Source organism: Raphanus sativus, chromosome 6 (genome assembly GCF_000801105.2).
Source record: "Raphanus sativus cultivar WK10039 chromosome 6, ASM80110v3, whole genome shotgun sequence".
NCBI lineage: Eukaryota > Viridiplantae > Streptophyta > Magnoliopsida > Brassicales > Brassicaceae > Raphanus > Raphanus sativus.
The window spans coordinates 49,708,385-49,730,852 of NC_079516.1; the positions used below are offsets into that span (position 1 = coordinate 49,708,385).

Sequence of the window (22,468 nt, forward strand, 5' to 3'; positions counted from 1 at the left end):
CGGATTTGAATAGAATATATAATTGAAGCAAAATGGACCAAAAAGGTAAACGAAATATGATTTTTTACGAGCTAAAATCAACCTCCTTTCATCATGATAGAGCTTAATCTCGCCAGAAACTGTCTTTGAATGTATCACGATAGAATTGATTCTGAAGGTTCTCTCACCATAGCTAATAGTACGTCTCCAGCTGAACCACTGGTTGCTTAGAATTTTCTTTTTAAAATATAAAAGTAAGATTTTTTTGTAACAACGAAAGTCACAAAATAATTTATTAGATGAAACTCTGTGAAGAGAGAGCACTAGAACCAAGCAAATTGCGATTGAGAGACTTGTCATGACAGCGAAGGGAAAGGTTTTAGAAACCAAATCCGAAGACGTAGGCTTGATAGGCAAGGTGAGGTTTGGCGGAAAGATCTTTAGAAAGGAACAATAGACGTGAATATGTATGTTTAATTGTCTCACATAAACATTTTAATGAATCAGTAAGAATATAACATTTCTAATTTTTATGTTTAAACTTTTTTGGTATAGAATTAAAAGGAAATAAAGATTTCTTTAAATACTTAGATGATATTTAATCAGGAGAATTGAGATGACGGCTGGATTTTCTCACATGTGACTATGAACATCTAAGAAGGACAGAAGCAGAGAATCAATGTCGGGACGAGAATTTTAATCTTAAGAATGACAGTTTGACGCGCTTCGGAACGCGTGTACACAGCTCACTAGGCGACAGATTTGCTTTTTCTGTCAGTTTGTGTGGACCTCGTCTTCCATATTTCACTGTTGAGTGTTAGAAGAGGTCATTCTCAAGCCTCTGCTGATTTGGTCATTATTGGAGTTTCTTCCCTCTAGTTCCATTGTCCCACTTACCGGAGATTACTGGTTACTTTTTTAACTTCAGTTTATAAACGGTAATATGTGAACATTAAAAGAAGAAAATTTAGCAAAAACGTTACACTTAACTTTATCCTATTAATTGAATTTGTAAATTTTAACAAGATTTTCGTTTGTCAATTGAGAGTAAGTTAGATTATAACGGAAAACATTCATTTTCTTTCGAGTCATAAAGAGGAAGGATTGGTTCACAGTGAAAGAAAGGAATCTAAATTAGCTGATTGTTCTGCTTTTGCAAGTACCAATGCCTGCTCACCAATATGCATGGAATAAAGCACATTCAAACCTATAAAGCTACGCTTATCTCCTAGGCTTCTCTTTCTAAAAAACGCTCCCAGGCACTTTTAGCGAGAACAGTTATTAACCGTTGACTCCTTCCCTTTGTCTCTCTTTTACCCACTAGTCCCTTTACTGCTTTTGGGCCTGCGCACTGGTCCCCCCTCTGTTCTCCTGCTGCATTTTTCAAATTGTTTCTCCTTTCATCTATTACCCGCCGGTTCTTAAGTTGTTTCTCCATAATCACCACCGCCCTTGACCGAAAGTCACCGGGTTCCGCCCCCGACCACCGTCGGAGGGTCAGCCAAGCTGGTCGCCGTACCCCCTTGGTCGTATATCACAAACTGGGCTCTAGAAAGTTTAAGGGAAAACTCTTGCTAATGGCGGAAAATGGGAAGTTTATGGCCTAATCCTACGGCTCTGCTCCTCTCTTTGGTTGTTATAACCTAAATCCTACCTCTCCTAACCGTTGTTCACTACTTGGGTTGCTATAACCTTTCTTCTTGTTGCTAGAAACACTTCGAAGATCTTTAATATGTCTCGCCGCTACTCCCGCTCAGATAAGGAAAAGTGGGTGTCTGCTGCTCCTCAAGACACAAAACGCTCCCCTGTTCGCATTCCTTCGAGCAACACTGACAGCCTCATTGCAGCGAACAAACTAACTATCATTGGCCGTGTTACAAACCCTACTCTACAACGCCCTAGAGCAGTCATCGAATTTTTGCCACAGGTTTGGAACCTAGAAGGCAGGGTAACTGGTAGAGATTTGGGCCCTGAGAAATTCCAATTCCGCTTTGAGTCAGAAGCTGACCTACTCTTAGTCCTCAAGAAAGGCCCTTACCACTACAAGAAGTGGATGATTATACTCCAACGATGGGAGCCAGTTATCTCAGACACGTTCCCATCTGTCATCTCCTTCTGGCTTAGAGTACACGATCTCCCTCTCCACTTCTGGAACGAACCAACACTTAACACTATCGGAAAGGAACTTGGTTTCGTGGCAGATAGTGTGGCGGATGATGCACGCATCAGAGTTGAGATGAACGGTATGCAACCACTAAGCATGAACCTTGAAATTCGTCTTCCTTCGGATGAGGTCACAACTGTGGAATTTGAGTATCTAAAGATAGAGAAACACTGTTTTACCTGCTTCTCCCTCTTTCATGAAGAAAATGATTGCCCTGCACGACCAAGAAACCCCCTCCCGTTGAAGGAGAGACAGCTTGGTATTACGCAGAGAATTGCGTTGCAACGAATTGAAGCTGATAAGAGGAGACATGACGACCGGAGAGGTTACTCTAGACAGCCTGCCTCTCGCTCTCGAGAGATGACAGAGACTCACCGTAACTCTCTACCTGCTCACCGAGACTCTCGATCCTTCAATGATCGCAATCAGATGTCAGTAAGGCACTATGATGATCATCATCGCCAGGAACCACAATACCGAAAACACCCACGCCACCTCACCCAGTTGGAATGGGAAGGGAACTCTAGAACCTTAGCAAGTGGGAAAACGGTCAGTGCAAGCAAGGAGTCACCGATTTCTGCTCTGCAACGAGACCATTTAGGTGCTAATACCTTCAAAGCAACTGAATCTCACCAGTCTCGAACTCCCCCCTCTCGACCTCTTAGAGACAGAATTGAGTTTCCAAGTGAGCAAAGCTCAGAGAGGACTGTTTCTAACTCAAGGGAGCGCAGACCTGCACTGGACAGAATAGTTGAAACTGATCTCAGAAACACTCCTCCTCTTGGAGGGTCCCACAGCAATGGATTTCGCAGAAACAGAGCAATTATTGATGAAGATAGACCGGCGAAAGTCCATCTCACTACTGTGGAGCAAGAGGAAGCTCCGTCGGAGGACCGACGTATCCCAGCTCCTCTTAGATTACAGGCTCCACAGTCTCCGATCGAAAACGTGACCATCACGCTGCCACCTACCTCGAGCAAGTCTGCTGGTAGACGCAGAACTGTAAGAGCTACCACTAAACGAGTTGTTAGGAGCCCAATGCTAAATCAAAGGCTTAAGAGAAACCTCACGACTAGGTCCTCGAACCCACCACGTAAGAAGCTCTGCACTGACCGTGTGAATATGGTACCTCGCAGCAACTCCTCTGTAGGTGTAATACCTAGAAGCTCTACCACACGTTCACAGTCCCGGAATAGGAGAGAGGGAACGGATTTTCACCCTCCTCCCCCTCCTCTTCCTTAGCTCTTATGAGCTGGAATTGTCAGGGAATTGGGAACACCCTGACAATTCGCAGGTTGAAGGAGATAAACCGTTCTATTTCTCCTGATATTATGTTCCTCATGGAGACCAAAAATGATGATGAATTTATCCACAGCAAGCTCCATGATCTTCGTTACCCACACTATTTTTCAGTACCGCCAGAGGGGCTTAGCGGTGGCCTCTCTCTACTGTGGAAAGATGGTGTTGACGTTACAATCCTCGAATCATCTCCAAACATTATCGATACTAAGGTCACGCACAAAGGTGTTACTTCCTACATCTCCTTTATCTATGGAGCACCTGCAGTGATAAACAGAGCACAGTACTGGAGCAAGGTAGCAGCTATCGGTTCAGATAGGGAGTCTCCATGGCTCTTATGCGGTGACTTTAACGAGATTCTGAGTAATTCAGAGAAGTCTGGCGGACCAGCCCGGTGGGAAGGCTCTTTTACTACTTTCCGATCCTTTGTCTCTCAAAACGGATTGTGGGATTTGAGGCATTCAGGGAATCCCCTATCTTGGAGAGGAACTAGATACACTCATCATATCAGGTCCCGACTAGATAGGGCTATGGTTAATTGCTCTTGGAGTGAAGCGTTCCCAATGGGGAGGAGCTGTTACCTACGCTTTGAGGGATCCGATCACAGACCTCTCATCACATATTTCAACAACTCGAGGACACAGAAGAAAGGTCTGTTCAGGTTTAATCGCTCGCTTACAGAGAAATCTGAGGTGGAGACAGTCGTCGAATCAGCATGGAACCACGCCCCCCTTGACTCAGTTATTATGAAGTTGAACTCTTGTCGCAGAGGCATAATTAAGTGGACAAAAGAGCAGAACAAGAAGGCAAATATCATCATCCAGCAGAAGCAGGAAGCTCTCGAGGTTGCTCTATGCGCAGGAACTCCAGACCAGGCAGCGATTGAGAGTCTCACAAACACCCTGATCCTTGCTTACCGAGAAGAAGAGCAATTCTGGTTACAACGCAGCAGGATTCAATGGCTAAAGAGTGGTGATCGAAACACCGGTTTCTTCCACGCTGCTACACGGCAGAGACGGTTGCAAAATACACTTTCTGTTATTGAAGATGATGATGATAAAGAGTATTTTAACGAGGATCAAATTTGCTCTGTAATCTCAGCATATTTCAATAACATTTTCAGCTCCAATGGGAATCACGATTTCAGTAGACTCGATAGCCTCCTTAGCTGCAAAGTGACAGACGAAATGAATCAACACCTTACCGGTATACCGAGTGATTCGGAAATCAGAGAAGCAGCTTTCTCGATAAACGGTGGCAAAGCACCAGGCCCGGACGGGTTCTCCGCAAAGTTTTACCATGCGTACTGGCACATTATTGGCCCAGATGTCACTAGAGATGTTCGTCACTTCTTCACCTCTGGTACACTACATCCGCAGCAGAATGAAACGCATGTCCGCCTCATACCAAAGACTACGGGTGCGCGCAAGGTTTCCGACTATCGCCCGATTGCTCTATGCAATACACACTACAAGATTATTGCAAAGATCTTGACTAGACGACTGAAACCACTTCTTCCAGCGCTCATCTCCAAAACCCAATCGGCTTTTGTAACAGGGCGAGCTATAGGCGACAATGTACTCATCACTCACGAAACCCTTCATTATCTACGTACCTCAGAGGCGAAGAAGTACTGCTCGATGGCGGTCAAAACCGACATGAGTAAAGCATACGATAGGATTGAATGGGGGTTTTTACGAGCTGTCCTCGACCGAATGGGATTTGCGCAGATTTGGATCGGTTGGATCATGAGTTGTGTGGAATCAGTTTCCTACTCCTTTCTCATTAACGGTTCCCCTATGGGGTCCGTCAAGCCATCCCGTGGAATACGGCAAGGAGACCCGCTATCTCCATATCTTTTCATACTGTGTACAGAGGTACTTTCAGCCATGTGCGAGAAGGCTCAGCAGGACGGCTCTCTCGCTGGTATACGGGTGGCAAGGGGAAGCCCGTTCATCAATCACCTCCTCTTTGCCGATGACACCATGTTCTTCTGTCGCTCTAGTGCTCCCAGCGTTAATGCTCTTCTCCGCATCCTCAGATCCTATGAAGAGCTATCGGGACAGAGAATTAACTTCTTGAAGTCAGCCACTACTTTTTCTGCAAAAACGCCGGCTGAGGTTAAAGCTCGGGTTAAAACCACGCTTGGTATCGAGGCTGAAGGAGGACTCGGGAAATATCTCGGACTCCCCGAGCACTTTGGAAGAAAAAAGAGGGACATTTTCGCTTCGATTCTTGACCGTATCCGCCAGAAAGCTCATAGCTGGACCTCTCGCTTTCTCTCCGGAGCCGGGAAACAAGTTTTGTTGCGAGCAGTCCTCTCTGCTATGCCAAATTACTCCATGTCCTGTTTCAAACTTCCCGTCTCTCTATGCAAGCAAATCCAGTCGCTACTAACTAGATTCTGGTGGGACGCCAACCCGGAAACAAGAAAGATGTGTTGGGTGGCTTGGTCTACTCTGACATTACCAAAGTACGCAGGAGGATTGGGATTTCGGGACATTGAGACTTTCAACGATGCTCTACTCGCAAAGATAGGTTGGCGATTGTTAAAGGATCCTCAGTCGCTCCTCGGGCAAGTACTGTTGGGAAAGTATGCGAGAAACAACTTCTTCCTTGATTGTCAAGCCCCGTCAAATGCTTCTCATGGATGGCGTAGCGTCTTAGCTGGACGGGAGATACTTCTGAAAGGTCTCAGCTGGGCAGTGGGAAGTGGAGATAAAATTAAAATCTGGAAGGACCCTTGGCTGTCGTGTGAAGCTCCTATGCTCCCGATAGGGCCACCTACTGAGGCTGATGCGGAACGCACTGTGAGTGACTTACTATGCCCCATATCCAACTGTTGGGACATAGATAAGATTAGAAGCCTCCTCCCTCAGTATGAGGAAGTCATTATGCGCATAGTCACTAGTTCAGCCCCTGCTCCGGACTGTCTTGTCTGGCTCCCGGAAAGATCAGGCAACTACTCTACCAAGACAGGCTACGGACTAGGAATGGAGCCCCATTTTGCTGCTGGTGCACTCTCTATTCCCTTCAATTGGAATAAATGCATATGGAACATTAAAACATCTCCAAAAATCAAAGATTTCCTCTGGAAACTGGTGCGGAAAGCCATCCCTGTCAGCTCAAACTTAGCTCGCCGTGGCATCCCTGCTTTTAACTGTAAGAGATGTGATTGTGTTGAGGATGATCTACATGTTTTCTTGCTATGTTCGATTGCTGAGCAGGTATGGGAGGCAGCACCGCTAGCTAACAAACCTCTGTCTACAACTCCTTCAATGGCGGACCTCATCGCAGCGGCGTCTAACCTCACTGTTCTTCCTCCGGTGGGACTCTCGACTCCATTATGGCCCTGGATTCTCTGGCAGCTGTGGAAGGCCAGAAACAAGTTGTGCTTTGAAAATAAAGCTTTTTCCAGTATGGAAATTATCTCTAAGGCTCTGGCGCATGCGAAGGAGTGGGAAAAAGCGCAGGAACTGGAGAAACCATTGCTCGCTCCAGGTGTTTTGGATCACACTCGGAACCCTCCCAGGCGCGAACCTAGGCCTTCAAGCGACACTGTTCTGTGTAATGTTGATGCAGCCTGGGATGCAAGAACCTTGAATTGTGGAATAGGGGGAATCTTCTCGGGTCAGGAGCATATCCCGAAGCTTGTCAACATCTCCGCCTCCAGACGCTTTGTTTCTTCGGCAATCATGGCTGAGGCCATTGCCATTCGTTCAGCAGTGCTATATGCTGCTTCCTCAAATGTTAAGTCCCTTATGATCAGGAGTGACTCTCAATCCCTTGTGAAGATGCTGAGGGGAAGAGACTCATCACCAGCCTTGTTTGGGATTTTATTTGATATCTATTATTTTAGTTCTTCCTTTGATGCAATTTCTTTTGTTTATGTTCCTCGTTTGAGTAATATGCAGGCTGATTCAGTGGCAAAATCAGCCCTTCTATTGCTAAACTCTTCCTCCATTAGAGGAGTGTAACTCTCTATTTTATAAATGAAGTTGTTGTTTGATCAAAAAAAAAAAAACCTATAAAGCTACGCCACATCATAAAAACCCTGTCCATCTCCTAATAGTTGAGTTATTTTGATTTAAATAGCTAGTACTAAACATAATCATCACCATAGTATTCAAAGTTGTCTGTTTTCACTAGTTATCATATTGACATCATCACAATTTGAAATAACTGATAGTATCCAGTTTTCCACTATAGAAATTAAAATCACTATAAATTGTTCATAGTATAAAAGCAATGTAAAGGAACGTAAAATCAAGATATATTTATAGGATATTGTAACTTGTAACAGTTGTAAGGCAGGGTACTATATATGAGGAATCATCAACAGAAGAATTGTAGCACGGGGCTCAGAAATCCAAGCTAAGTTTTATCACCTTATAATGTATGTATTTCTGTGCATATATCTATATACAATTTACCCATTTGCGAAGGTCTACGCATATATAGACGACGACCAGCATATTTGTTTACTTTGGATATACTAGCTTTCACTTTACAGCATGTACATAATAAATTACCTCCATGTGACTATTAATAAAGTAACATTTAATTTGTATACTATGATCTTAATTTTTCTTTTCACATATACAATTACTTCTTAATCAATATTATTTTATAAAAGTTTTCCGCAAAACAAAGCACAATTTTGGAATTTTAATGGTTAAAATAATTGTATAAGCATGTGTTGAAATCCTTTGTTGGCAAAGACAGTTTCTGAATCATGCTCTCGCTTTACTGTTTCTTAATATTTTAACACTTGCACTAGGTCCCCAAATGCCTTCCCACGTTCGATCGATAATAGCTAGGGTAATGCGGTGTTCTATTAAAAGCTGAAGATCTTGGTCATTAACTGACCTCATCACTTCGAGGTTCATAATCACGTCCATTTTGGCCAACTTAAGTGAACTAATCGACCCAACACTGGACAAGAGTCACGAGACAGTGCACTGATAAATGGAGACTGAAGATAAAACATAAAAAGAGAAGAGATGTTAAACTGGTTTCCAAAAGTTCTTAAACATCTGATAAAAACATAACCTATCCAGATAATATTTTTGGCTTCATGATGTTCTATAAAACAAACGTAGTTGCATTTCTTACAACACAATTACAATATTTTCAACTATTCATACGACAACATTTACATCTAGCTATAGCGGTAAATGTGATACAAGAGAATGGAGGAATCAATGTTAAAAGGCCTGACTCAGATCGCATCAAGCCAATATTTTGAGACCTTACAAAAGATGGCTTGAATATGACCCAGCTTGTATAAGACTAGTTCCACTAGGTCGGATCAAACCATGCTGAAACATCAGAAGACAATATTTTTTGTATGGTTTTAACCATATGTAGTTTGTCTGTACAAAATCTCACACTGGAACCGATCAACCTTTCTCCTAAAAGATTTTTTTTTTGACGGTTTAGGTAGGGTGGTTATACTAAACTTGCTCTATTAAAGGGTTAAATTGTTGCCCATGGAGATGAGAGCAATATTGTATTATATTTTCCGAATCTGAGAAAAAGAAAATCATGTGCGCAGCATTTGCATTTTTAGATCAAAACTGCGCATCTTATTGGTACCGGCGCTCTGTAGTGAAGTTATTTTGTGCCTTGTAGATAAGTATATTGTGGCGGCTTACTGAACTTTCTTTTGTAAGAAATAAGTTTATAAAACTTATAATTCATAAATATCTACCACCGGAGTTAAACATGACTACATATGGAAATATACTTAGTTATGTGAATAAAAAATAAAAATTGGAAAGTTTGGATACGATCTGACAATCTCGAGCTAATCAGAACTATCAACTCTAAGTTTTTCCTATGGAGTTTTACAGAGTTCTCAAGGATATCGAGTTTCCATCTTTATCTTTCGCTTTCATCTATTTCTCTCATGTTCGGAGAGCTTGTAACTTTCCAGCAGACTAGTTGGCGAGAATTGCTCTTCTGATCTATTCTGTGCTACCCCCTTTCTGTACTAAAATTTACGAATGAAATGTTTTGTTGTCCAAAAAAAAAAAATACTAAAAGGAGGTATTCTATCTTCATATAAAGATGATCTTTTTTAGGTGTTTGAAATTGATCGATGTATATATAAGGATCATACAAGTGGATATAATGTGGTGAAGGGATTATCTTAGAAGTTAGAAGCATTACCTTGTCACGTATCTTCCTCACGGTGTCATCAACCACACACGTTCTTCAATTTAGACCAAAGATTCCTGAATAGCCAGCCATGCACTTTAAAAAAGCACACATACGTACATCTGTATTTGACACAATCGTGCATGCATAAATGTTAAATACATTTGATCGTACATACATGTATACTTTTAAGCAATAATCAGAATTCTGAATCAGATGTTTATATTAAAAGTAGACATGCAATGAAATCATCCGTTTACAACCGATGCTCTTTTTTGAAATATTATGTGGCATGGATTAACAAAAAAGTTATTCGATAACTGGAGCTTAGTAGTACAAACATAATGTGTGAGCATCAAAGGGAATGGATCTTAAGAAACCAGCTTGATCTATGTTACTTGTGCTCTTCTCAGAAGTTCTGAAGACCCATTACCAGCAACAGTTAAAAAACACTAACTTGCATGTTCTTTTTATGCCCTAAAGAGGCCCAAACTAAACTCTTTTAAAGCTCATTGAGCGACTAGAGTCGTTTTGAATAATTTAGGCTACCGATTAACGGGCCTACTTTAACAAAGGTAAAGTCGTTTTGTTGTTATTCGGGCTACGTATCAGGCCTAGTTTCACAAAAGGGGTAAAAGTGAATCGATCGACATAAACGTAGCAAGTTTTAAAAAGCTTAATAGAAAAAGAGTGAAGCAAACACTAATCCATATTTCTAACAAAACACAAAAGTCTTTTGAGACTAAAGCAGATTTGCAAGAGCGAACAAAAAGAGTAATAAAAATAACAAAGCTTCCAATAACATAGAAGAAGACTTGAGATGCTTTTACTTCTTGTCACCACCAGACCTGCAAGACAAAAACCAAAAGTTCAGTAAACATTACTTTATTTCGAGGAAAAACACAGTTTGTTTAGATTGTTCTAAAGAGAATCGTAACACTCTTTACTAAGCAAATAACATGAACAAATGATTGTATGTTACCTCATCTTACGGAGAACGCTAGACATCTCCTCTCTCTTTCGCTTGGCTCTCTTGTGGGTACCCAACTTCCTCTTAGCGACCTTAAGAGCCCTCTTGTCTTTGCCAACCTTGAGAAGCTCAGTGATTCTCTTCTCGTAAGGAGCAAATCCAGCAACCTCCCTGATCAGTGATCTGATGAACAATGTCCTCTTGCTCGTTTTCTACAAGATCCAAAAAAGTAAAAAAAAATGAACAGCATTTCTCAGGGCAGGACTCAGCATTAAACCAAAGCATATGATGAATCTAACTAGATACTCTATCAAAACTATGAATCCACACGCTCCAGCTAAACATTCCGTAATAGATTAAGTCAAAACTAAGCAAATCATTCAGACAAGACACTACTTGTCGGAAAGCGGAGGAGATTGAAGAGATTCATACCCCTTTGCGAGAGTTGGGACGAGGAGCCAATTCGCGTCTGGTGACGACGTGACCTTTGTTCAAACCAACGAACAGACCAGTCTTCACTTGAGGTGTTGCCATTTTTCTCTCTCAGCCGCTGCAAAACAATTAGAGAGGCGAATTTTATTATATACATTGACAAATGGAAAACCCTAGCATTTTCTTATAAGTGGGCCTAAATGTTTATTGGGCTTTAGATTTTTCTGAAATAGTGGGCCTTAGTATTTATTGAGGTTTTTTAAAATTTACTCTGGGTAACATTTAGAACCGGTTTAATATATGTTCGGATAACCCACAGGGCCGAAGCAGGTTTTATTATTGGTTTTTTCTCATCAGGCTATGATTGTGTTTGTCACAGTGTGAGCAAATTTTAATATCTTCTTTCTGGGCCGCTTCTTAAAGTTTCATCTTGGGCGGGAGTGTTTGAGGTCGATTCATTTGTAAATATCATGTTTAGGCAAGCCCGCATTACCCACAAGAATGCATGTCACAAAGTTTTCAATTAAATGATATATATACATACAAAGCATACAAATATACAATAGATATAGGCTATATATCTATCATAATTACATGGAAACTGGTATATAAGTATAAACTAGATATATAAAACAAATTATTAGGTACTTAGACCATCTCCAATGATTTACAATATTTTTTTTATAAAATAGAGCAATTCTATAATAGAGTTGAAGTTTGTTCAAATGGTACTCTATTTAGAGTAAAAATAGAATAATAAAAAAGTATGTTACTCAATATTTGGAGTACACTTATTTTTACTATATTATTAAGTGAAAAAATAGAATACAATTTGATATTTTTACTCTAAATTTTATTTTAAATTGAAAAATAGGGTGAGATAAGAAATACCCTTAGGTGGCTGCTACTGTTTGATTTTATCAGCATTCAGCAGAGCACGTTTTAATGTATACGAATATATCATGATCAATCTATAATGAGTATGTTGTTAAAGAAGAACAAGCAACATTAACTTACACTAGATTGTGACCCGCCCTTGAAATGGCGGGCTTTTTTGTTGTTTTTTCAATATAAAGATTAACTATTATTTGTCGGGTTGTTCGTAGTCAAGTGACAATTGAGCTTTTCCTTCGGGTCCTGACATTAAAAGTTCGATTTTTTCTTACCTCAGTTTGAGGATTTCGGTTCAAAGTGACCATTGACAAAAAAAATTAACTATTATTCGTTTTATTATATAAACTGTAACATGATCAAGTTTTAATTATGCGGGTTTGTAATAGTGTATACAGTAAGGCGAAATTTAAAATGCGTCATACAACCGTTTTATGTTTGTAAATAAGTTAAACAATGTTTTATCCGAAATTTTTACTTGGGCTATTATATAATTTTAATGATTTATAATTATATAAATTATTGCTAAACATATAAAGTGGTCAATATTTTTTTTCTCTTAAAAATAAAAATAAATAGAACAAATATTTGGTCAAGAGTGATTTGCATGAATTTATAACTTTTTATTAAAGAACATATAATTAATTTTTTTTTTGAAAATAATGTTTGAATTTTAAAAAGTATTTTCATATTCGACCCAGATCTGCTGAACTGGTAAACCCGTACCATGTATATAATCTAGTTCGGATTTAATGAAAAAATCGTTAATTAAAATTCCGGTAGAACCCGGTAAAAACCCCAAAATTCATTATTAACCTGTGATCTAATACCAATGATCGAATAAAACACAAAATATCCGATAGTATTTTTATTTTTTTATTAAATTAATCACATACTTTTTAATACTACATAAACGTGTGGTCTTTAAACTTAGACTCAACTTTTATTATGTCATCCAAATAAAAAAAGATAAAATAAAAACTTATTAATATGACGATATTAGTTTATTTTTGTTATTAATGACCTATTATAAGTTTGTATTTTTCTATTTCTTACTTTTGATTTAAAATTAATTTTATGATAGAAAATAACATTATAAGAAAAGAAATGAACTAAAAAGAAAAGATTAAACAAAGGAGATTTTGAAGATCCATAAGAAAAAAGGAAGAAGCTTAAGACATGAGACAATTGAGTGTTCTCGCTATAGCCTTTTTTAGCATTGGATGTTCCAACTTTAGAAGTCGAAGGAACTTAAATAAGGCCTCGACCCCTAAAGCGTTTATAAAATTCTATATCATATCCCTTTTCTTCTCATGTCTTCTTCGTCATGTTTCTCTCCCTTTTTACTTTGGTTTGCGTAACTTTAACTTTACAGTATCATCTTTGTTCATTGTGACTGAATATTGTCAGCCAATGTGTTATGTAGTTTCCGTTATCACAAGGTTATATTGGTTTTGTTCCATCGGTGACTAATGCAACCTGAATGTATTCATTAATTTGAGCCCTCATGTCATATATACAAACAATTTGAGGTTAATACATCATGAAAAAACACATATTTGAGCAAGTATATGGTACTGTAAACTATTAAAAAGAAAACAACATACACATATTAATCAAAAGTAACAAAAAATCAGAAACCAACAATGCACAAATAATCATCATCTCGAAACAAAAACCTATATTTGAGAGAGACGAACTCTTAAAACAAGATACCAGTTTAATCAAGTTTTCTTTTTGTTATCTATCTGCGGGAAAAAACGTTCAGATATTTTCCGAACGTGACCTAAAAATGGTCATAATAAAATATAAAAACTAAGTTTAACATCTCTCTCTATTAATTATTTCTTGATCCACATTGACGTTGTCCTCCACTGCAAGTCCGTTATAAACGAGCCGACGGCATTTTCCGGCGAGAAACTCAACCGTCTACGGCACCACATTGTGTTACCTCTGTGTATCGCCGAGTATTCCTTTTCGCCTTTCCTCGGCGCCGGTGGGCACACTCTGACCTCAGGGATTCTATTTTCCGGACGGGTCGGTGTTTTGAACCCGTCGTTTTCTTCCTCCACAAGTTCTTCTTCTTCTACTTCATCTGATCTCTTTCTTTTCCGACAAATATCCAACACATGATTATTGACCGAAAATGCGTCTTCTCTCGTCTCTGGAACCTCTCCTAACGTTACCTCTTCTTGCATCAGGCTTGTGATCTTTGACATACTTATAAATTTACAAAACTCGACAAACTAAAAACAAAGTGCACCAAGAAAAAAAAACTCTTGTTCTAGAGAGAGAGAAGATAATGAGAAGAAGAAGAAGAAGAAGGAAGCGAATAAATGATTGATGGATGTAGATAGATCCAACGTGGTTAAAGAATATAAATCAGGAAAACTGTCAGCTTTTATATTATTTTCTTTTCTTTAGCATACTTTCAGGTTTGTTTAGAGATGGAGACTGGAGCGAGTTTATAGTGTTGTTGGTTGGTTGTGGCAACAAGGAGAGAGTCTAAAGGCATACATAACGTATTGAAACCCTCTTATTGATGCAGAAGTAACACCGTATCTATATTGTATATGGTGTTATCAAAGTAATAAAGGTATTGCCGATGCCTTTCTGCTTCTCGCAAGTTAAGCACCAAACTTGACGTCTGCCTTTACGTTTCCAAACTCCATGTGCGCTTTTTGCATTCTAATCTTTTATTCCCCTGAAAACCAAAAAGCATTGTTGCCGTTAAGACTTTAATTTCGTATCTAATTCTTATTTATTACCACCTAATCTTATTGTATTAGTAATTTTTGTGTAACTGATACTATGGAGTACAATCTAAAGTTAAAACCCATATATAAAAAAAAATTTATAATGGACATAAATTCTTTTGGTCGGAGCTTTTTCTGTAGTTCATGATTTTCATTCAGTCTAAATATTACTTCTTTCAGCGGACATAAATATTTTCTTATATATAATAAAATGATATCTTACAGATTTGTAAGATTTAGGAAAAAACAAAGTAAACTTCAAATAATAATTACAGGTACGACGATATGGATTAGTTATTGCAAAGATTTCAAGTAAATATAAATATATACTACTAGGTGGTTTCCTGCACCATGTGCAGTAAAATTGTTTTCAAAATTTAATTTATATTTAAAATAAGGTTTATTAAATATTATAGATTTTATTATTTTTTACCGATATTTAAATATATATTTTATTTATTTAAATATTAAATTAAGATAAAATGATTTTTTTATTTAAAAATATAATGTATAATTATCAAAAATTTGAACTAACAATATTTATAGAATCTGTAGATATATAAGAATCTAATGATTTTACTATTAGAAATCAATTTTTAAAAAAATTGTAGCAATTTTTAAAGATTTACTAACACAAATTGTATAATTATAGAAAATAAAATAAATATAATTTTAAATTGTATAATTATTGAAAATAAAATATAATATAATTTCGAAATTTTAATGTTATATATGAATATATTTATTTTGTAGATTATGTATGTGATATTACCATATTTAAAGAAGTTTACCAAAAATAAATATCAATATTAAATGTAAGGTATGAGTTATTACCATATTCTAAAAAGTTTAACAAAAATATAAATCAACATTAAATGAAATAATCCATGTCATATTTTTTGGAAGCCATGTCATCAATTTTAGTAGCCATGTCATATTTATTTGTGAAACTGATTGTAGAAGGTTTATTAAATATTATAAATTATATTATTTTTACCGATATTTAAATATAGATTTTATTTATTTAAATATTAAATTAAGATAATTTTTTTATTTAAAAATATATTGTATAATTATCAAAAATTTGAACTAACAATATTTATAGAATCTGTAGATATATAAGAATCTAATGATTTTACGATTAGAAATCAGATTATATTATTTTTTACCGATATTTTAAATATAGATTTTATTTATTTAAATATTAAACTAAGATAAAAGATTTTTTATTTAAAAACATATTGTATAATTATCAAAAATTTGAACTAACGATATTTATAGAATTTGTAGATATATAAGAATCTAATGATTTTACGATTAGAAATCAAATTTTTTAAAAAATTGTAGCAATTTTTTAAAGATTTGGTAATACAAATTGTATAAATATAGAAACTAAAATAAAATATAATTTCAAAATTTTAATGTTATATACGAATATATTTATTTTATAGATGATGTATGCAATATTACCATATTTAAAGAACTTTACCTAAAATAAATATCAATATTAAATGTAAGGTATAAGTTATTACCATATTCTAAAAAGTTTACCAAAAATATAAATCAACATTAAATGAAATAATCCATGTCATATTTTTTGGAAGCCATGTCATCAATTTTAGTAGCCATGTCATATTTGTTTTTGTGAAACTTATTGTAGAGAGGACATGTGGCAAAATCACTTCTCAAATATAGTCTAGGGGATTTGTTATATAATACGAAGTACGTTTAAGAAAACAAATTTTAAGAGAATAGTTGTAATTTTTTTTGCTTTGCTTTCTTTCATATTTAATGATAAAAATTAGAATATTTGAATAGTAAAAAAACCGCGTGGTATTTAAGAAGTAAATAATGGAGATAAACAAAATAATTATTATGTGTTTTTTACTAAAATATATACTTTTTGGTAGCATAATATTTTTAGCCGATTTATTTATTAAATAGAGGTTACAGCTGAAGATTCTTCGTCTATAATTAAATGAAAACCAGAACAATGAATATATATATCTTTTTTTTTCTATCACCATTTACTTAATTTTTTTTATTTATATCATTTATAATTTTTTCTAAATAGTATAAGTAGATAACTTATATTCATGTTTGTAATTTAAAAATCGGCAAAGATAAGAAACATTGGTAGAAAAAGCTTTTTTTCTTGTCAGTAAAAAATGTTAAAGAGCAGAAATTATAGATACTCTTTCAAATCTATCATATTATATGATAAATACTATAAGTACATTCGTATTTGTAATTTGGCAAAAAGTAAGAAGTCTCCTACAAGTTACACACACATGTATATGTATACACATGTACCAATTCGTTTATATAAAGTTTGTTATAACGTATTATACTATCAATTTTCACAAATTTTGTTTGTACCAGTGTTATTAAACCCGGACCGAACCGGCGGTCGGACCAGGTTCAACCACGAACCGGACACAAATGCGGGTTGAGTTAATGCCAAAACCCAACTATAGTTGAACCGGTTAAAACCCCCAATCGAACCGTTAAAAACCCATGAACCGACGACCCAACGAACCGACTAAACCCTGGTTCTTGTATAAACCAAAATTTTATTAATAAAACATTAACATTTCCTTTTTAAAATAAACATAGGATTTCAGATTAATAAAATAAAGTCGTCTCATCTTTTTCTCTCGAGTCTTTAATATCTCTGCAAGACTGCATGTGTCGAAGATTTTAAGAATTGAAAACTTAGGTTTGAAGTTCGTGTGGACTTCCCCTTCCTTATAAGTTTTATTATATTTTCAGTTTGATACTTTTTATGTTTTTAAACATTATTGTTATTGAAATATTTTATTAGATATTATTTTTATCTTTGTAAGAATATACATATTCAAAATATCATTAAATTTGGTTTAGTCTAATCAAACCCGGATCAAACCGGATCGAACCCGGTCGAACCACATTGACCCATGACCCAAAAAAATTCCGGTTCGCTTGCCGGTCCGATTTTAACAACACTGACTAAAATAATAACCAAACATATATATATATGAAGAAACCTCTAATTGCAAAGTCATACCAAATTACCAAACATAAGTTTATAATATCAAATATGTAGAAACTAAACAATTTGGAATTGAACTAAAATCAAACCGAACCAAACCAAAATGCAAACCAAAATGCAAATGTACATTTACCGAGTTGTAAAAACTAGTGGTAAAGGTAATAGGTCAAAAAGAAGTAATTTACAATAAATTTAGAAGTGGAAAACTAGGTGATCCGAATTTTAAGCCTTTGGACCCGTTCCTGCTCCACTAATTCATTCTTTCTTCTTTGCTTCATTTTCGCTTCTCCTTCCATTAATTGTTCCTCTCTTCCCCTCCTTCAAAATCTAATCTTTTCTGGTTTCAAGAAACGTATCAACAATGGCTGACGGTGAAGACATTCAACCTCTTGTTTGCGACAATGGAACTGGAATGGTTAAAGTAAGTTCATTTTCAGTCATTAGATAATGTTTCTTGGTCCTATTCACAATGTTTCATCTCGTTTTCTGTATTGAATAAGGCTGGTTTTGCTGGGGATGATGCACCTCGAGCTGTGTTCCCCAGCATTGTTGGTCGTCCACGTCACACCGGTGTGATGGTTGGAATGGGACAAAAGGATGCGTACGTTGGTGATGAAGCTCAATCCAAACGTGGTATTCTAACTCTCAAGTACCCTATTGAGCACGGTATTGTCAACAACTGGGACGACATGGAGAAGATCTGGCATCACACTTTCTACAACGAGCTCCGTGTTGCACCCGAGGAGCATCCCGTTCTCCTCACGGAAGCACCTCTCAACCCTAAAGCTAACCGTGAGAAGATGACTCAGATCATGTTTGAGACTTTCAATGCCCCTGCCATGTACGTGGCTATTCAGGCTGTGCTCTCCCTTTATGCCAGTGGTCGTACAACCGGTCAGTGACAAACTCTCTTGTCTCCTTGTCCGAGCATATAGACAAATGAAATATTGATTTATAAACACCAAAACTAATTTTAATAAAAAATCAAAATTAAAAAATAATTTATAAAAAGCACCAAAATTTTAAAAGTAATTTCTATAACATAGATTTCTAAATTTAGAAAAAAAATATTGTACTCCCTTTGTTTCATATAGTGTCACTTTAGTAGTTTTTTTTCTTGTTGTATAAAAAATATCTTTTTACAATTTCAATACAATTTACACTTAGTTTCTATTTAATATTAATTACAAAATGCATTAATTTTATAAATAAATTTATATATTTTATTTTTTAAACACAATTTATTTACTTAAATGCTATTGGTTAAATAAATAATACTAATGAAAACATAAAAGCATTTTAATCAATTTCTTGAGTTTTTTTATGTGTGAAAAATGTCTAAATGACACTTTTTGTAAAACGGAGAGAGTATTTACCTGAACTCTTACTGAATTGTCTTTAGCCACCAAAATCTCAGTACTTGTCTTATACTTAAATCTTTATACGTAAAGTCTTTCTCGGATTATTATGGCGTGTGTGCAGGTATTGTGCTTGACTCTGGAGATGGTGTGAGCCACACGGTTCCTATCTACGAGGGCTATGCACTCCCACATGCTATCCTACGTCTTGATCTCGCGGGTCGTGACCTCACGGACGCGTTTATGAAGATCCTAACCGAGCGTGGGTACTCTTTCACCACCACAGCGGAGCGTGAAATCGTCAGAGACATAAAGGAGAAGCTCTGCTACATTGCTCTTGACTACGAGCAGGAGCTAGAGACATCCAAAACAAGCTCATCTGTTGAGAAGAACTACGAGATGCCTGATGGACAAGTGATCACCATCGGTGCTGAACGTTTCCGTTGTCCTGAGGTTCTTTACCAGCCGTCTATGATTGGTATGGAGAATCCAGGTATCCATGAAACGACCTACAACTCCATAATGAAATGTGATGTCGACATCAGAAAGGACTTGTATGGTAACATCGTCCTCAGTGGTGGAACCACAATGTTCCCGGGGATCGCTGATAGAATGAGCAAGGAGATCACTGCATTGGCTCCAAGCAGCATGAAGATCAAAGTTGTTGCACCTCCTGAGAGGAAATACTCTGTTTGGATTGGAGGGTCCATCTTGGCTTCACTCAGTACCTTCCAGCAGGTACACCAACAGTCACATCTGTCTCTGGCTATCTTGCAGCTTGATTAAACCAAAGCTAACCCTGAGATTTTGTTTTTGACTTGTGCAGATGTGGATTGCTAAGGCAGAGTATGACGAGTCAGGCCCGTCCATTGTTCACAGGAAGTGCTTCTAAGTAATGAAGTTCATCATTTTTCAGACAAGAAGCAAGCTACTCTTTGTTTTGGTTCTTTTATATTCATTTTATTTGAGTTCAACTTTCTTTTGAGTTAATAATGATTGATGACACATCTTTCTCTTTTAACTATTATATAGCAATGTGGTTCATGTGCTATGTCTGTTTTATATTTTCTACTTTTATCAATTAAAGTTGTGAACAATTGAAACTTTTTCATGCCTACACTCAATACCAAGCTTGAGAAAAAACATTGGAAATTCCAAATAATTAAAGAAGAGAACCAACACATACAATAAAAGCTGAGTTAAGCAAAACCAAAAGTCTGATTAAAATTGGAGAAATCAAATGATGAAAAAAATAGCTTATTTTACATTACAATTACAAAAGAAAGAGGACAAGAGATCATAATAGTCTCTGCCTGCAGCTCATGTGTTGTTCAAGAAACTTAGTGAGTCTGATATGCTTAGAGGTCCATTGATCAGCAAGTTTCTGGTCCTTGGCCTCGGCGTCTCTCCTCAACCCAACAAGCTGTTCTCTATACTCTCCTTCAATCTTCTCCATTGCAATCTTCTGCTCTTCCCTCAGAGCCTTCATCTTTGCTTCAATCTCTTCCGTCTTCTCCCTTTGTCTACTTGTCTTCTCTGACTCTAGCTGCAGCTCTAATCTCCTCAGCCTCCAGGCCGCCTCCTTCTTATGCTCTGCCCAAGCTCTGTGCCCTTCCTCCAACTCTCTACGACACTCCACAAGCTCTGACATGAACACAGTCTCATTACTACCGCTACAAGACGGTACCATACTACCTAACACAAGACCTCCAGAGCTGGCCTCAGGCTGCTGCTGCAGCCATGGGATAGGCTGTTGTGGAGAAGCTGCAGCCCCGGTGGAAGGCGATAGAGTAAGAGTCACCGAGGGAGGTCTAGCAACAACATTGCTCCCGTTGTTAGAAGTAGCTAACCAAGGCGGGAGCACATGATTATTAGGAGGAGGAGGAGGAACTTGTTGATCAGAATGTAGAAACCCTCCGTTTGAACTAGCCATGACCGTAGGAACAGAGACAGAAACAGGGCCAACGCTGTTAGCTGACCTCTCTTTGACAAGCTTCTCAGCGAAACTCTCGAGAATCCTATCGTACTTACTCTCGTCAATAGGCTCAACTCTCTTGTTACTCTCTTTCTCTTCTCTCTGTTGCTTCTCCTTAAACACTTCCCACCACTTCCCTAACCGTTTCGCCGTCCTCCCTGGAACCTCAGCAGCTATCTTCTTCCACTTGTTGCCGTGTTTCTCCTGCAAACGTATCACGAGCCTCTGCTCTTCCTCGGTCAACGACCCTTTCTTGATCCCTGGCTTAAGATAGTTCTTCCATCGTTCAAGACAAGACTTAGCGTCACGGTTCAAAGGCTTGTTCATACGCTCAGAGACTAGATGCCATTCTCTAGGACCGAACTGTCTCACGTAGGAACGTAGCAATGCATCTTCTTCCCCACTCCAACGTTGCCTCTCCTTCATCTCCTACTCCTCGAGACATCACTCCTCCTTCCCAATCTCACTACCATCCCTTCTTCACCTGCGTTAAACTCTCTAGAAAAATCAAAACTTTCTCCACACCCCAAAAACAGAGCAACCTTTAAAAACAGAGGAACCAATCTAAAGTCTTTTAAAAACAGAGCAACCAAACTAGTGCCTTTTAAAAACAGAGCAACCAATCTAGAGTCTTATAGAAACAGAGCAGCCAAAACCTAGTGTCTTTTAAAAACAGAGCAACCAATCTAGAGTCTTTTAAAAACAGAGAGATCTGAGACTTGAAACACCAATTCAACTTCAAGTCATCAAAGAGATAAGAGAATGACAAAAGGAAAAGACTTTTGCTAATGATCTCTTATCATAACTATCCATAGGAGTTAATGCTGACCTCAAAACAGTTATTAGCATACGCTATTAAGATAGGGCAATCGATAGAGTGTGAAGGAAGAGATATTAAATTCAAGAAATGCTCACCAAATAATATTGCAAAGAGCAACTTCTTCCATCACATATAGATGTTATTATTATATCTAACTTCGTCGGCGTGATGGAAGAAAAACTCAAAAGAGAGACCAAAGACAGAGGCTTTAATAAAAACCAGATAACGTACGTAATTAGCTACAGAGACGGCAAATAAATAAATAAATAAAAATAGAAAGAAAATTGAGAAAAGGGTTTACCGACTGCGACACTGACTCCTTTCCTTTTCTACGCACAATTGAGGAAAAAAGAAAAGACTCTGACAGTGGCGCGTGGAGGCAAAAGTTTAAATCCACTAATGATTTTTTGATTTTATTTACGTTGGGATCTTTATTTTATTTTCTATTCACATTGGGATCTCAAATTCATTTTTAATATATATTTTAATGATATTTTAAAGATAAAAACAATTTTCTTGATAGTTGTTTACAATTCTATAGACTGATATATAATGACTGAAATAATCTGATGGATAAGGTTATGTGGCTTTAACTCTCTTTTTTTTGGACAATAGATAAAGGTTATGTGAC

At 37.1% G+C, this 22,468-nt stretch overlaps 4 protein-coding genes across 5 annotated transcripts; 1 reads left to right on the plus strand and 3 right to left on the minus strand.

Annotated features, from left to right (window-relative positions):
• Positions 1 to 10,258: 10,258 nt before the first annotated feature.
• Positions 10,259 to 11,166, minus strand: LOC108809201 (60S ribosomal protein L36-2). The gene is made up of 3 exons (XM_018581341.2): positions 11,007 to 11,166; positions 10,587 to 10,786; positions 10,259 to 10,452 (listed from the first exon to the last, which is right to left on the minus strand). Exons 1-3 carry the CDS (start codon positions 11,106 to 11,108, stop codon positions 10,431 to 10,433), a joined length of 324 nt encoding a protein of 107 aa, XP_018436843.1. The 5' UTR covers positions 11,109 to 11,166; the 3' UTR covers positions 10,259 to 10,430.
• A 2,572-nt stretch (positions 11,167 to 13,738) lies between these two features.
• On the minus strand, positions 13,739 to 14,116 carry LOC108809807 (cyclin-dependent protein kinase inhibitor SMR12). The gene has a single exon (XM_018581948.2). It carries the CDS (start codon positions 14,114 to 14,116, stop codon positions 13,739 to 13,741), a length of 378 nt encoding a protein of 125 aa, XP_018437450.1.
• A 3,787-nt stretch (positions 14,117 to 17,903) lies between these two features.
• LOC108813217 (actin-1) lies at positions 17,904 to 20,139 on the plus strand. The gene is made up of 4 exons (XM_018585707.2): positions 17,904 to 18,105; positions 18,185 to 18,578; positions 19,167 to 19,780; positions 19,869 to 20,139. The coding sequence occupies exons 1-4, from the start codon at positions 18,046 to 18,048 to the stop codon at positions 19,932 to 19,934; spliced, it is 1,134 nt and encodes a 377-aa protein (XP_018441209.1). The 5' UTR covers positions 17,904 to 18,045; the 3' UTR covers positions 19,935 to 20,139.
• A 35-nt stretch (positions 20,140 to 20,174) lies between these two features.
• LOC108813218 (transcription factor AS1) lies at positions 20,175 to 22,082 on the minus strand. 2 transcript variants are annotated; one of them, XM_018585708.2, is made up of 2 exons: positions 21,933 to 22,082; positions 20,175 to 21,501 (listed from the first exon to the last, which is right to left on the minus strand). In XM_018585708.2, the coding sequence occupies exon 2, from the start codon at positions 21,441 to 21,443 to the stop codon at positions 20,340 to 20,342; it is 1,104 nt and encodes a 367-aa protein (XP_018441210.1). In that variant the 5' UTR covers positions 21,444 to 21,501; positions 21,933 to 22,082; the 3' UTR covers positions 20,175 to 20,339. The 2 variants fall into 2 exon arrangements, with proteins under 2 accessions (XP_018441210.1, XP_018441211.1); XM_018585709.2 differs by having other exon boundaries at positions 21,847 to 22,002.
• Positions 22,083 to 22,468: the final 386 nt, after the last annotated feature.